This window comes from Cephus cinctus, unplaced genomic scaffold (assembly GCF_000341935.2).
Source record: "Cephus cinctus unplaced genomic scaffold, Ccin1 Ccin1_scaffold0129, whole genome shotgun sequence".
NCBI lineage: Eukaryota > Metazoa > Arthropoda > Insecta > Hymenoptera > Cephidae > Cephus > Cephus cinctus.
The window spans coordinates 237,387-250,092 of record NW_014332862.1 but is presented as its reverse complement, the minus strand read 5'-3'; the positions used below and the strand labels follow the sequence as shown (position 1 = coordinate 250,092).

Here is a 12,706-nt window from a genome sequence, read left to right as displayed (position 1 = left end):
ATATATATATATATATATATATATATATACTAGAACGACAAAGCGACTTTAACAGGTCAACGAGATTATCGATATTGAAAAAGTAGTGCCGGTAGAGAATGATAATTTTCAGCTTGAAAATTGTACGACGATAAAGCGATCGAAGCAGTAAACGGAGAGAAAGTCATAACAAAGTGAACGACATAGTTGCGCCATTATTTTACAACGGCAGATACGCAACTCTGTCGACAAATGTTGAGATAAGTGGAGCGACTGACGTTTGTTTTCCTGCCCACGAGTTCAAAGATAAATTAATCCCCATAATCCATTTATGTGATTTTATAGTGGCATTCGTCGACATTAAGACTGCACGTAAGAGAGATCGTAGATTCGCGAAGCGCACAGAATGGGCTTCCGGTGGAAAGCTGGTTTCGTTGTAAAAGAAAAAAGAAGTCGCTTTGTCCATTGGCCGTTCGCTAAATCAATAAATGGCTACGTTATGAATATAAGTGAACGTAGGTATTATTGCGCCGTCGTAAACGTGTAACAATCGATTGTTAACTTAATGATAAATAACGATGCGATACATTAACAAAACATAGCATAAGCCAGAGCACATATTATAAACAAGTATTACTCGTGACAAACGCACGCGAACTTACGGGGAGTCGACGACGAGGAGAATTGGTTATGCAGATCGATAAGTTTTGGGCTCTGTCAAACGAACGAAATATATAGTAGATGGAGAGATAAATAGATAGAATTGATACGTAGATACAAATATAGGATGGACGGATAGATAGATAGACAAACAGACAAAGAGACGGACAGACAGTGAAATTGATGTATAGTCAGACAGCCAGTCACATACGTATAGAATAACCTTGAATTGGTCTCTAGTAGAATACGAACTAAGTTAGATCTGCCAATTCTCCACGGCGCCAAATTCCTCGTGCGGTATTACTTCAGACAGTAACAACGTCCTAATTCAACTTCCTAAACAAATTTGTCCAATAATCAAGGTACTCGTCATGCTGCTTCCCAATAGACGTCAACAGCATGGGCGGTGTAATATGATAAAATGCCATAGACGCACCCTTTGCAATGTTTCCAACGTTACAACTGTTAAGGTTGCATGAAACGTTGTTACAGTCAGTTTTACTTTATCCGTAGCTTGAAAAGAGTGCGTTTTCACTGACATTACACTGTGAAGATACAAGATGTTACAGGTAACTCGATCATGACGTGTATTCAAGGAACCAAAGTTGAATTTAAAGTGAATTTAAATTCAATTCGACAACTGTGCTACTCGGTACTTTAATGGAGTTAGATAACGACATTGAATTTGGATGCATGGTGGATCCTGTAATGTACGTCAGTAGTGAGAGCTACTTGCGACACACCTTGTCTCTTGGCGATAGTAGTCGATTGCGATGTTTGAGAAGATAATGAATGGCAGCCTCGGCTTTGTTAACGTGCCTCAAATTCTACAAAGATACCGTTAAAAGTATAATATCCCGAACTTACCGGCATGAGGTGGTGCCAGTAAGGATCGACTAGAGCTGAAGAATGGCCGTAGAGAAGGTTTTGGTGTACTGCTTACTGACATTGTGTCCAATTCTGGACCACTGTCCGACAAGTCTTCAAGTTCATCAAAAAGTTCTTCGATCTCCATGTCTCCACCTGGAGTGAATTATTAATGACAAAGATGTATTAGGAACTGAGTTCCCAATAGCAGCGAAGACTGTTAAACTCACCAGATAACTTCTGTCCGATCTCTTCCTGATCATGTTCCAACTCTTCGGAGACCCTAAACCGTTTCAGCAGAGCAATGAATTTCTGCTTTAAGTTTCTTTGCTGAAAGCAGACAAGAATTTTGTCGACAAGAAGAAGACAGACTTAACAAAAGTTTCTTAAGGATATTAGTCAAGATGTGAAGTAGTCAACAAATCAAAAGAAATTCTTATCTGTACACACCCTGGCATTAGTTGGAATCTTCCCACGACTTTTTCGCCTGGGTACCTCGAGGGTGGGTTCGCTGTCACTACCCTCAGCTTCTCCTTCAGAACTGAACTCCTCCTCCTCGTCACTGAACTCAGCTCCCAGTCTCTCATTCGGATCGTTCATGAGCCTTTTGTCGTGATCGACAGGCTGGGAGCTGAGTGCCACTACACTAACCCGTGCTAGAACGACGGAGTGACCTCCGTATTTCTCAGCCTTGTCAGATACCAATTCCAATTCTAGATCCATTTGTTTCTGAAGAACCTACCAAAGAGACAGACCTTGTTAGAGTCAATACGAACATACATTAGAAACGTCGTCTTACCTGAGCCATATTGATGACACCCTCTGCCAAGGTCTTGTAGCCTAGCATCGTCCGGTTCTTATATCTTTTTCGTCTTTGAAGTAGAATAAGCAGCTTGTTACCATCCCTCTTAAGGAAGTGAGGATACTGCAATGCAAACTGAAGCTCCAGTTCGGTATCCAGCATCCCGCCAGGCGGTACGGCCATTTCGTTCGACCGTAAAGTTCTCTTGGAGCTTTGCATCTTGACAGCCACACTGATGGAAGCTAGATCAGAGCCCAGAGGTCGAAGAAGAACCAATCGGCTGAGAGTGAGGGAGCAGAGTCTAGAAAGTAAAAGCAAGATCACCAGTCATAAAAAGAATCACAATAGAATCACAGCGTCATTGCACAAGACACAAAATGAAACAAGAATAATAAAGTATTAAAAAGAAACATTGAATCCTACAGTATGACCGAAGAAAAGTATATTAAGTGACAAGTGTCGATCACCCTTAGATATAAAAATAGCCCAGCAGGTATCCTTAAATAATTTGTTACGACTGTATATAAAAATCTATAAGATAGTCCTCAAGGGCGATGTCGGGGGGTGGTGGGTTTAGAAAAGGAGTTTCCCCAGTGCGCCCATGGGACCCTCACGCCAAAGGAAACAAGGTGGTTGTTATTTTTATTTATGGATCCCACCCCCGTTGCGGGGGTGGCGACTAAACATAACCCTTGTGAACATAGCTGCAGGTGGTGTGACTACCGGTAGCCAGGTAACATGCCATACATATAGTAATACATAGGCGCCCACGCTTAAGGTCTATTTATGGTCACAGGTACTCCACCAAGTAGACTCGGACGACCCGGTCCCGAGCGTATGGCAATAACCCTTGCAATAAACTAAATCCATTAAACTCACGCATCCATTAGCCTGAACTTGACTGAACCAAGTTGTTGAACTCAGTAAACCATAAAGAACACTGTGTACAGCGTAGAAGTGTCGAACGTCAAAGACCAAGGGGTCCTGGTGTTTGATGTCGCAAATTACCTCGAGTGGCAATGAGCCATTGAAATACAGATGGGGGATGTTGATCAAGAGGTCGAAGAGCCTTTTCCCATTATGCATATTGGGTGCATTATCGGTAACGCACCTATCGTTGCCATCGATAAGAGGTAAGGTTAGGCAGGCAGGCAGACAGCCACGACGCCGTAGGTGGAAACGAAACGGGTGCTAAATTGCTGCTGAACTAGATTGCGTGTCTCTTCAGGGTAATTGGCTCTCGTACGAGTGAAGCTGTAGTTTGCCGTCGTTATCATAGACAAGTAACAAGCCCCGTACCGTGAATAAAAACCGACGGCTCTGAGGAAGCTTCGTGAAATTCACGCCTGGTTAAGCTAAGGACGTCTTTATTTCGTAACGCGGAATTATCGACGGGGGATTTAAGTGGGCCTGAATTTAGGCCAAATAAACTCTAGGAAAGTCAGATTGGATACGTTCTGGGTGACCTCGGACGTGGCCTCGGAATTTATTTATCGAGCTTGGAGAGCTTCCAGGCGGCTGGAGCAGATACCGGAATTATGAAACAGTCCGAGGAGAAGAGTACGGCGCAGTTCGAAAAGCGTTAATAAGCATTCGTTGCGGTCATGTCTTATCTCTCTTTTCTCAATCTCTCTCTCTCTCTCTATTTATCTTTAAGCAACCACGAAGGAGTAGCTCCGCGTATAAACCAGACGTAACCCTCTGGAAAAAGAAGGATCGCTCGTCATTCTTTAGTGAGAGTCGCCCAGGGACGGGGGGACGAGACGAGGAATTCTGGTGCCCCGGAATCATTGACTCTTCCAGATTCAATTTGGACCAATTACAATAATTCACCCTGGAGGCTGCAATACTGGAAAAAAAAAAAAAAAAAAAAAAAATCAAATTCAAGTTAACCCAGTATTGTATAATTTTTCTCTCCTGATCATACCCTCTTCGAATTTCCATCGAATACATCATACACAAAACATTGATGTGCTTTTAGAACGCTGTAAATATAAAAGGACTTAAATGTCGCTCAATTAAATTTAAATATTCGCAGTTACCTAATTCTAACCCTCTGCAGGTATCTAACCATGAATAATTTTACAATAAATAAATTCCATTCAACAGATATCCCAATAAAAACAATAGCCCTCGAGCACCGTCCATCACCAGGAAACGGGTGCCCAGCAGACGAGCACCGTATTCCAAGGAAGAACCCTCGACGGTACAAGAGGTAGCTGCGGGCCCTCACTCTGTCCAAGTAGGGTGCGAGAGGTCGCTCGGTGACATTGAATCGATACATTGAGGCTTGGGGTTGGCTATTACGGGTTCCGTGGTTCCAGCCCCACGTTGAACAAAACAGCCGTGGGAGGAGCTGAAACGTAACGCCTGCGAATAACATGAATCACCTAGCGTGGTCGACTGATGAATGAGGGTTCGTGGCGCGGGTGAGGGGGCTACAGGGGGAAATCACCCACTGCCAATCCCAGTCCCCACCATCTTATCTGTACCCAGCCACCACATCCCCGTATCAACACCCCAGAGGGACACCGAAGGCCGAAAGATGACTTTAATCCTGAAATCATCGGCATGGATTTTCGATGCGAATCACCCGGAAAGTCTATTGCCCTCTGCTTCCTGAATAAGATATATATATAAAAGCGAAAGTATCCGATGCCCATGAGATATCCGTAGAGTATTTGCGTGGTTCCTACTTTTTCGAAATACTTTCCTGAGATCTTGCAACCTACGCTTTGTAGAAACGGCCGTGAGAGAACGAACGGATATCCGAGAGCCGAGGATGTGTATCGAGGAATAAGTAGAACGTAAAGAGCATTGCGAGTCTGCCTTTAGGAGCTCTGCTTTCGAAGCCGACAATACCATAGACGTACAAGTGTCTATATATATATATATATATACACACACACAGTGTCTTCAAGCTGTAGAGATACGTCGCAGAGTTCACCCTCTCGTTATTCAACTGTTTGTCTCGAAGTATTCCATCTCGTTCTAGCTGGCGAAGAGCGTTTGTTATGAATGACGGCTGGACTCCGGGAAGCTACGCCTACGAATGCGTGTATTAAAAAGTATGATGAATCAATGACAAAATAAAAGATCAAGGATTCAAAGTTTGTCGCCTGGCGTAATGAAGGAGAGAGAAAAATAATAAATACGACAGTGTCCACACACTGTGAATCCTCGTGCTCGCGGTCGGTTAGATAGAATCGTAGGAATCGATCCTGGGGGGCAGCGACGACGTGGGACGCCGCGTCGTCGGACAAAACGCGATGACACGATACCATCGGGGCTGCACGAGAGAGAAGAGGTAGGTATCGAGAACCTAGGCGAGGGCCAACTACGTGCGATAAGGCGCACGGCTAATGACGATACGAATTAAAATTTCATGTCGACATCGATTCCTCTGGGTCTTCTACGGCCCAGGGAGTTCTTGGCGGACGAACCCTGATGCCATCGTGACTTTCTCTCTAACCTATAAATACATCGGAATTAACATTGTTATGTTGAATAAACGGATCAATTTGGTAGATGCTTAAATGCCTCGAATCATGCGTTACCTGTCATTAGAATTCGTCTGACTGAAGATCAGAATAAATTTGAATTTTTTTTTTTATTCTTCCTCGCGGACAACGGTAATCAAATGTACGAGCGTCTCTGGTAAGAGCGACTATTGTTCTGAGAGTCATGAAGCTCAAAAGGAACTCGTGGCGCCACCTGGAATAAAACTAACCCCAATGTGTCAAACGCTTCCTGTAGAGACACTTAGCACCTTTCCCAGATCTTCTTCCTTTTCAATTCGGGTGGCTGCAGCTCAATGTCGCCATTCGGGCATGATTTTACCGTCCCAAGTAACCATCCTGGATGATCTTGGGTTCGTTGGAGAGAAAGAAAAAAAAATTTCTTTGCAAGATCATTCGCGAGCTTCGGATGTAGAATTGTATGAAAAAAATTGGACGGGATCGGGAGGTTGCATAAAAGAGAGAGAAAAATAGATAACACAAATATACCCAATAACATATCCCTTTCTGTATATACTAGAGCAACGTGAACCTATTCGATGGTCGCAAGCAACGTCGATATCCAATAAGCAATTTCACAAGTGAATCCTGAAGGAACGAGAGGAGTCAACATGGCGATGCGAAATCCGCACGAGTTCTGCCAAGTAATTCTCGAAATGCAATAAATGAAAAAAATAACCAACTTCCCTCGCATCTAATATACATTTCAAAGGCATTAATCGTGTGTCTCCGGGAGAGAGACAGTCCTGTCAATATTCTAAGAAGCGTCAGAGACCCAAGAAATATATATTTTCCCTTTCGAATCGGAAAATTAGAAATATTCACAATTCTCGTCGTAAGGTTAACATCGTATCCCCAAAGAATTATATACCTCCCACGACTATCCATTTAAAAAATTTCATGCACGATCAATCTCCATTGGGAATAATGGAGAAAAAAGTCAGCAGCCGTCACGAAAAGAAATACGTAAAGTTCACTAGACAAACGACCAGTGCGGCCGGATCAGCTGATTTAACATGTAATGCTATTTATACATTGAAACGAAGTTGCACGTCAGGGTCTTCCTGGCGTCACGGATACCAGAAAACGTACAAGGTGAAGGTCCTCGTCGTGAATGTTCGGGACAAGACTCCCCCCCCTCTCCAGGAGCGTACTCAGACGACAATATACAAAAGAGCATCCACTCTGGGCAACAGCTGATCCTGACGTAATATCGTCAGCGGCTCGAACTTTGGGGCTACTCGAAATAAGACGGATGCCGTCGCGTAACGACGCGATTCTCCTTTGCCAAAGTTACGCAACCTCTCTAATGTTAGTGACTACCGATCACGGGAATATCTTAGCAGAAGCTGAACCTTAAAAAAAATTACAGCGTACTCTGATTCAAGTATAGCGAATTGACTGTTCATGAAATTAATAATAATAAGCATTAAGCGCAGACGCGGTGAAGTAATTGCCAAAGGTGATCGACCCACGTCCGCTATCTACTGACTATTAAATTAATCGAACAGACTTACGAGGTTGTCAGGTAAAATTATCAAGTTTGCAAATTGCTATTGGAGTATGCGAGAGTGTTTGCTTTTCTTATAATCCACACTTCCTCGCGTATCTCAAGTCCAAAACCGTTGGCACGTTATACCAGTCCCCCGGCCGAGAATAGATACTAGAGTGTCCTTAAAGCCAGGAAGTATTTTTTGCTTATGCACGCATGTAGATGCATTCGAGAAGCCTGGGCGCCATCGCCACATGAGTCAACGACGCTTTCATAATTTATTGTTAAATCCTAGTCCCGTCTCTTCTGCAAACTACACAGAATTAATTCACACCGTAAGCAGCTGTAAGGAGAATAAAATAAATTTTCATTTTATGAAGTGGACACGTTTTTTTTTTTTTTTTTTTTTTTTTTTTTTTTTTTTTTTTTTTTTTTTTTTTTTTTTTTTTTTTTTGACAAATTCAGATCCGATGCATATAATGGCCAGAGTTGCAATGACTGGCGAAGGGAGAGGAGAACAAAAATCTAGTAAAATTTGACTGTGCGGATGACAAGTGAAAAAGTATGTATTTATCAAAATTTAATGTCAATGTATTAATCATCATACAGCAGAAAATATCGGACGGGTTACTTACTCGTGTGAATAAATCTTCAGAGACAAAGATGAAATTCAATAACACGATGACTCATCGTGCCGGATAACAAAAGAAGAGCTTGATACGATGATGCGTATCAAATGAATATTTCCAATTGTTATTCATAAAGCCAGTAGCGTCATCCAGATCCGATCGTCGTCTTCATCGTCAGAGCATATTCAATATGGCGAACAAGGGCCTCTTTTAGCCCGAAGAAAGAGTCCTTGGATACAGAATCCAATTCACGTACGTCATGCATTGCGCCAATTCGCAGTACAATTTACTTAGCGCACAAGAGAAGTCATTCTCGTGCGTATCAGCGTAAGGCAATTGAAGAGAGCGACAGACGCCTGGAGGTGACGTCTCGTACTTACGAAATAAATAAATCGATAACGGTGACACTCGAGACGCGAAAAAAAGTTACAACAACCGAAGCAATCGTAACTTCCAACAAAAGTCCACCTCATCGATAAATACTCGAGTGCAATCGAGGTAAATGATTTATCGATCATTCTCGATTCGCATCGAGTCACGAGCGTGCCGTCGTCGAGTCGTCTTTGTAGCGTCTACCGGCGTCCCCCTCTACCCGGCATTGCCGAGAGCCAGCGAGTAGAAGCCAGACTAAAGAAAATACCCAGAGGCCCTCGGTGCGTTCTTTATACCAACGGAGTCAAAACAAGCACTGCGCAACGATGTGTATTAGCAACTTGTAACAAAGAATATTAATTTTGTATGACAAAATTCCTAACATAATTACGAGAGTCAAACAAACAATTACTACCTCCTTCCTGACCTTCAAAAGTGTCACTGCAGACGCGACACAATAACGAAAGTCTTTCGCATGACTCAGGATAAAGTTCCGTAATTCTATGTCGGTACTAAAAGCATGGTCGTGCCTCGCCCAGTAGCACGCAGATAAACAGAGACACTGCGATGCTCGTACTACTGAAAGTAAATTTCGAGAGATACCCTTGACCCTAAAGAATGTAAGTTTTCATAAGGACCAGCGACAGAAGGAAAAGGTAAAAAAAGGAACAAAAATTAATACCGCGACAACGACAAAAATTATTCTCCCAAAAGGCATTATGCAAGAAAGAACAAGTAATGGCGATGGCGTGTGAAATGACGAGAAAAAAATGCAAACTGCAAGAGGAAACTGCACTTCGTGATACGGATATGACGAGTATCCGTTGACTGCATAGGTGATGTAAACAAAGAGATATTTTAACGCCAATCTCATGGATCGTTCTTCCGTTTCTCTTTACCGGTAGCAAAAAGTGCTTCCCGCCCTCTCTTTCTTTCTCTCCTTCCGAAAAATTGAGCCAATGGTGGCAGCACTGACGATTTTCATAAACGTCAATTCGACAATGACGTACGAAGTCGTGTACAGGTCAAACTGAGACACCGTCATTCCGTCTCACTCCCACTCGCGCAAATGCACGTAACTCCGTCTCTCGCGCACTCTCCTGCCACATAGGAAATACTTAAAATTCAAACCAAACCATTAACCGTCCCCGTCCACGTGTGGCGCTCGAGTCAATGCATAAATATACTGGCTATGTGCGTGTAAGCACCCAGATCCAATATCTAACAATAATTCGTGCACAGTCGTGCACGTACGTTCCATCAGTGCTACCAATTTTGTTGAACGGCTTTTTTTCTGCTCGACTTTTCCACTGCACGTGCAATTCGATACACGCTTAAATGTGTCAGCTGTGTCTGCATGCATCACGTACGTATATAAGTGCAGGCATCTGCAGACAGGGTTAAACTCGTACTAAATTAATATCCTCACGGTATCCGGCGTCATCGAGAATAACTCAGGGGAGAGAGAAAAAAAATATAAACGACATAACGTTACGTTACGAAATAGAACAAGAGTAACTATGGTCCGACGAGAGATGAATCTATTGATTTACAAATATTATATCGATTGCTGCCACGATAAGTCGTGGACAATGGATGACTATATCTCTTGTCCCCCCCCCCCTCCACCCCACACTATCGATCAAATCGCATTTTTGTCGTAGTCTGTACGTATTGGATCGTGCTGAAGCGTCACTAACGAATTTTTCAAAGAAAATCGATAATTAAATTTTTAGTTAAACAAAGCAGACAACACCCACGTAATGTTAATCGCAAGAATTCTCTCTAGCTGTGCGGCGACTGTAGTCCAGACGTTTTCTCCCTTGTTGTTTTGACGCGCGGGCACGCGATAAGAAATCTTCGGAGGCTTCGGAATGCGTTAAAAAAAATGTTACGGATACCGAAGGGTGCCTGCGGGTGAGTCGGTCGATGAATCCGTGTCCTATAGAAATTTGATGGATCTTACGAAAGAAAAATAAGAGCTCAGGAGACTCGTATTATGCCGCCTCGACGACCGACGGACACGCCGCTATGAATACGAAACACAAGAAGCAGCAAACACACACGGAAAGGTGGTACCGGGAGTTGAAATACGTGAAAGAGATCGCGTAGAGTCACGAAACAGCCGCAATGCACCAGGGGTTAACCATAGTTACGTCACTGTCGCGGTAACCGGTGGCAGCTTCACGACGGGCTTCGTCTATCACTTTATATCTGTCCTTTTCGCTCTCATTGTCCCCGTCCTGCATATCCATTAGTTCGCACGATTGACGCGACTGTCTTTGACTGTTGGATAAAATAAGTGAAGAGGACAGAAGGAAGTTTTGTGAAAAATAAATTTTCACATGTCACATATTACGAAGTCCACTGAGAAACTCCCTGCGAGTGACAAGCGAAGGAAGAAAAATTTTGAATATCCCGCTCAAAACAATAGTCGAGTTCGTCGGACGTTTGATAAGTCGCGCGAGTCGACCTAACCTAAAAACCACCGGGTCGGAGTGCAATCCGAACACTCAATGTGGTGCAGGGTCGCTGGTTAATTAAATACGTTCGAAACAGTGTTGCTTTATCGTTACTTCGTAATGGCGTCGTGCCATTGGGGTATAGGAAAGTGAATAGTGTGGAGTGAACAAAAAAAAAGTGGAACGTAGTAGAATAAAGTTCCAGTTCAATTCTGACTGGCACAATGTTTCAATTCCCATATGGAATGTGTGAAATTGTCTTGTTTTTTGTCTTCTTATCGCTACCTTCTGTTCCATGTCTCCTCGTTCATCCGACGTCTCCAGCTCGCCGTTCCGAAAATCCCGCGAGTGTTCGTAAAGCTGCTAAATACTATTTCTGCCTAGTCTAGTAGGTACTCCCCAGTACCAGTCCATCCATTTACTCTTCCTCGAGAGTCAAACCACTCCAGGTGGGAAATCGAACACACTCCTTGGCGTACAAGCTCCTCGAGAGCGTCAATGATCTCCCGACAAAGTCCTCCTAACAACGTAAATCGATCGATGCCTCTGTAGGTAACAGATGCCGACTGTGCGCATAGACACAATCGAAAATTATATCATGAATTAAAACATCGGGTTAATCCAAGTCAAAAGTAGCAACGTCAAATCGAAATTGTCATACAAAAGTTGCGCATGCCGAACTTATCGATCCCTCTTTTAAAAAAAACGTACATTTTTCAGATAGTACATTTATAAAACACCAAGAGACATCCCTTCGTTCGGTATCAATGCGTCGCTGTCAACAAACTTCCAACCCCAATAAAAGATAAAGAAGGATATTTTAATTTTACAACTCTAAAGGTCTATTTACCTGCGACAAAGGAATGTCAAATATCGTATTTCAGAACACGGTAAAGTGACTATGTCCCACTATAGAAGAAGACTATTACCCGTCACCCTGAGTTCTCTCTACGAAACGATACCGAAATAGGGCTACCGGCCATTATGGGATTCAGGGGCAAAACTATTCGCGCGTAACGTACTATGGAAACTTAATGCTCTGAACGTAAGTGAGGGAATGGAGGGACTGGAGGGAAAGGGAGCAAGGGAACTGCGGAACGATATTTGGCAAATTGCTGCCACTTACAGTCAGTACGAAACCTCTTAATTCTGACTCCTCTTGCATTTCCTTTTCTCTCTCCTGGTTTTACATGTATTTAGAATGATCTAGACGAAATTGTATTCGCACAAATAGATGGCGTTGATACACATCGTTATCAAATCGACTAATGAGTAGTATTGTTATCGTTATTAAAAATGAAATGAAAACACTCGTAAATTTTTGCGTGTTTATACTCAATAAAAAGCTTCCGGAATTTCGTAGGTTTTAACTTAACCTTAAAAAATAATACCATTTGTATTTACGTAATCAAAATTGTTGCCTAGTCGACGAAAGTGCACGTTAAGGTGATTAGATGATAACAGTCAGTCCAAGATAAAATTATATATATATATATATATATATATATGTTTGTGTGTGTGTGTATAAAAGGCATATACAAAATTTGAACATGATTCAACGTATAGTTTGTGATTTAAAAAATATAAAAATTCCAACATCCACTATATAGATATAACCTAACCTATAAGGACGAATAACTTTAAAATTCATTATTTTCATTTTCGATAGGTAGAATGTAACGATTTATAGCTTGAGTGTTGAGGTTATGTTATATTTTGACTTATTTATTTTTGAACTAAAAATTTCGGTATTTTTTACCGCTTGCTTAACTCGTGATACGCCGTTACTATTATGATTATAATCGCCAGACCATATACATGAAAGCGAGAGTTGGTTCCATTTTCAATTTGGCACGCGACATATGGCAAAAGTGTATACGTTTCATTTTCCGGATGCATAGCAAGTCGAAATTTCGGGGGGGGGG

The 12,706-nt window shown here is 42.4% G+C and overlaps 1 protein-coding gene across 3 annotated transcripts in view; it reads right to left on the bottom strand.

The window, feature by feature from the left end:
• Positions 1-12,706, bottom strand: part of LOC107262945 (phosphofurin acidic cluster sorting protein 2) — a 23,784-nt gene that overhangs the window by 9,306 nt on the left and 1,772 nt on the right. For 2 of the 3 annotated variants that reach the window (XM_015729663.2, XM_015729665.2), the window contains exons 2-5: positions 2,306-2,609; positions 1,957-2,244; positions 1,737-1,836; positions 1,507-1,662 (exon numbers count right to left, since the gene is read on the bottom strand). In XM_015729663.2, coding sequence (XP_015585149.1) covers positions 1,507-1,662; positions 1,737-1,836; positions 1,957-2,244; positions 2,306-2,609 — 848 coding nt within the window. Of the gene's footprint in view, positions 1-1,506; positions 1,663-1,736; positions 1,837-1,956; positions 2,245-2,305; positions 2,610-7,343; positions 7,632-7,953; positions 8,534-12,706 lie in introns of those variants that run through there. The other variant, XM_015729666.2, reaches the window with a different exon arrangement.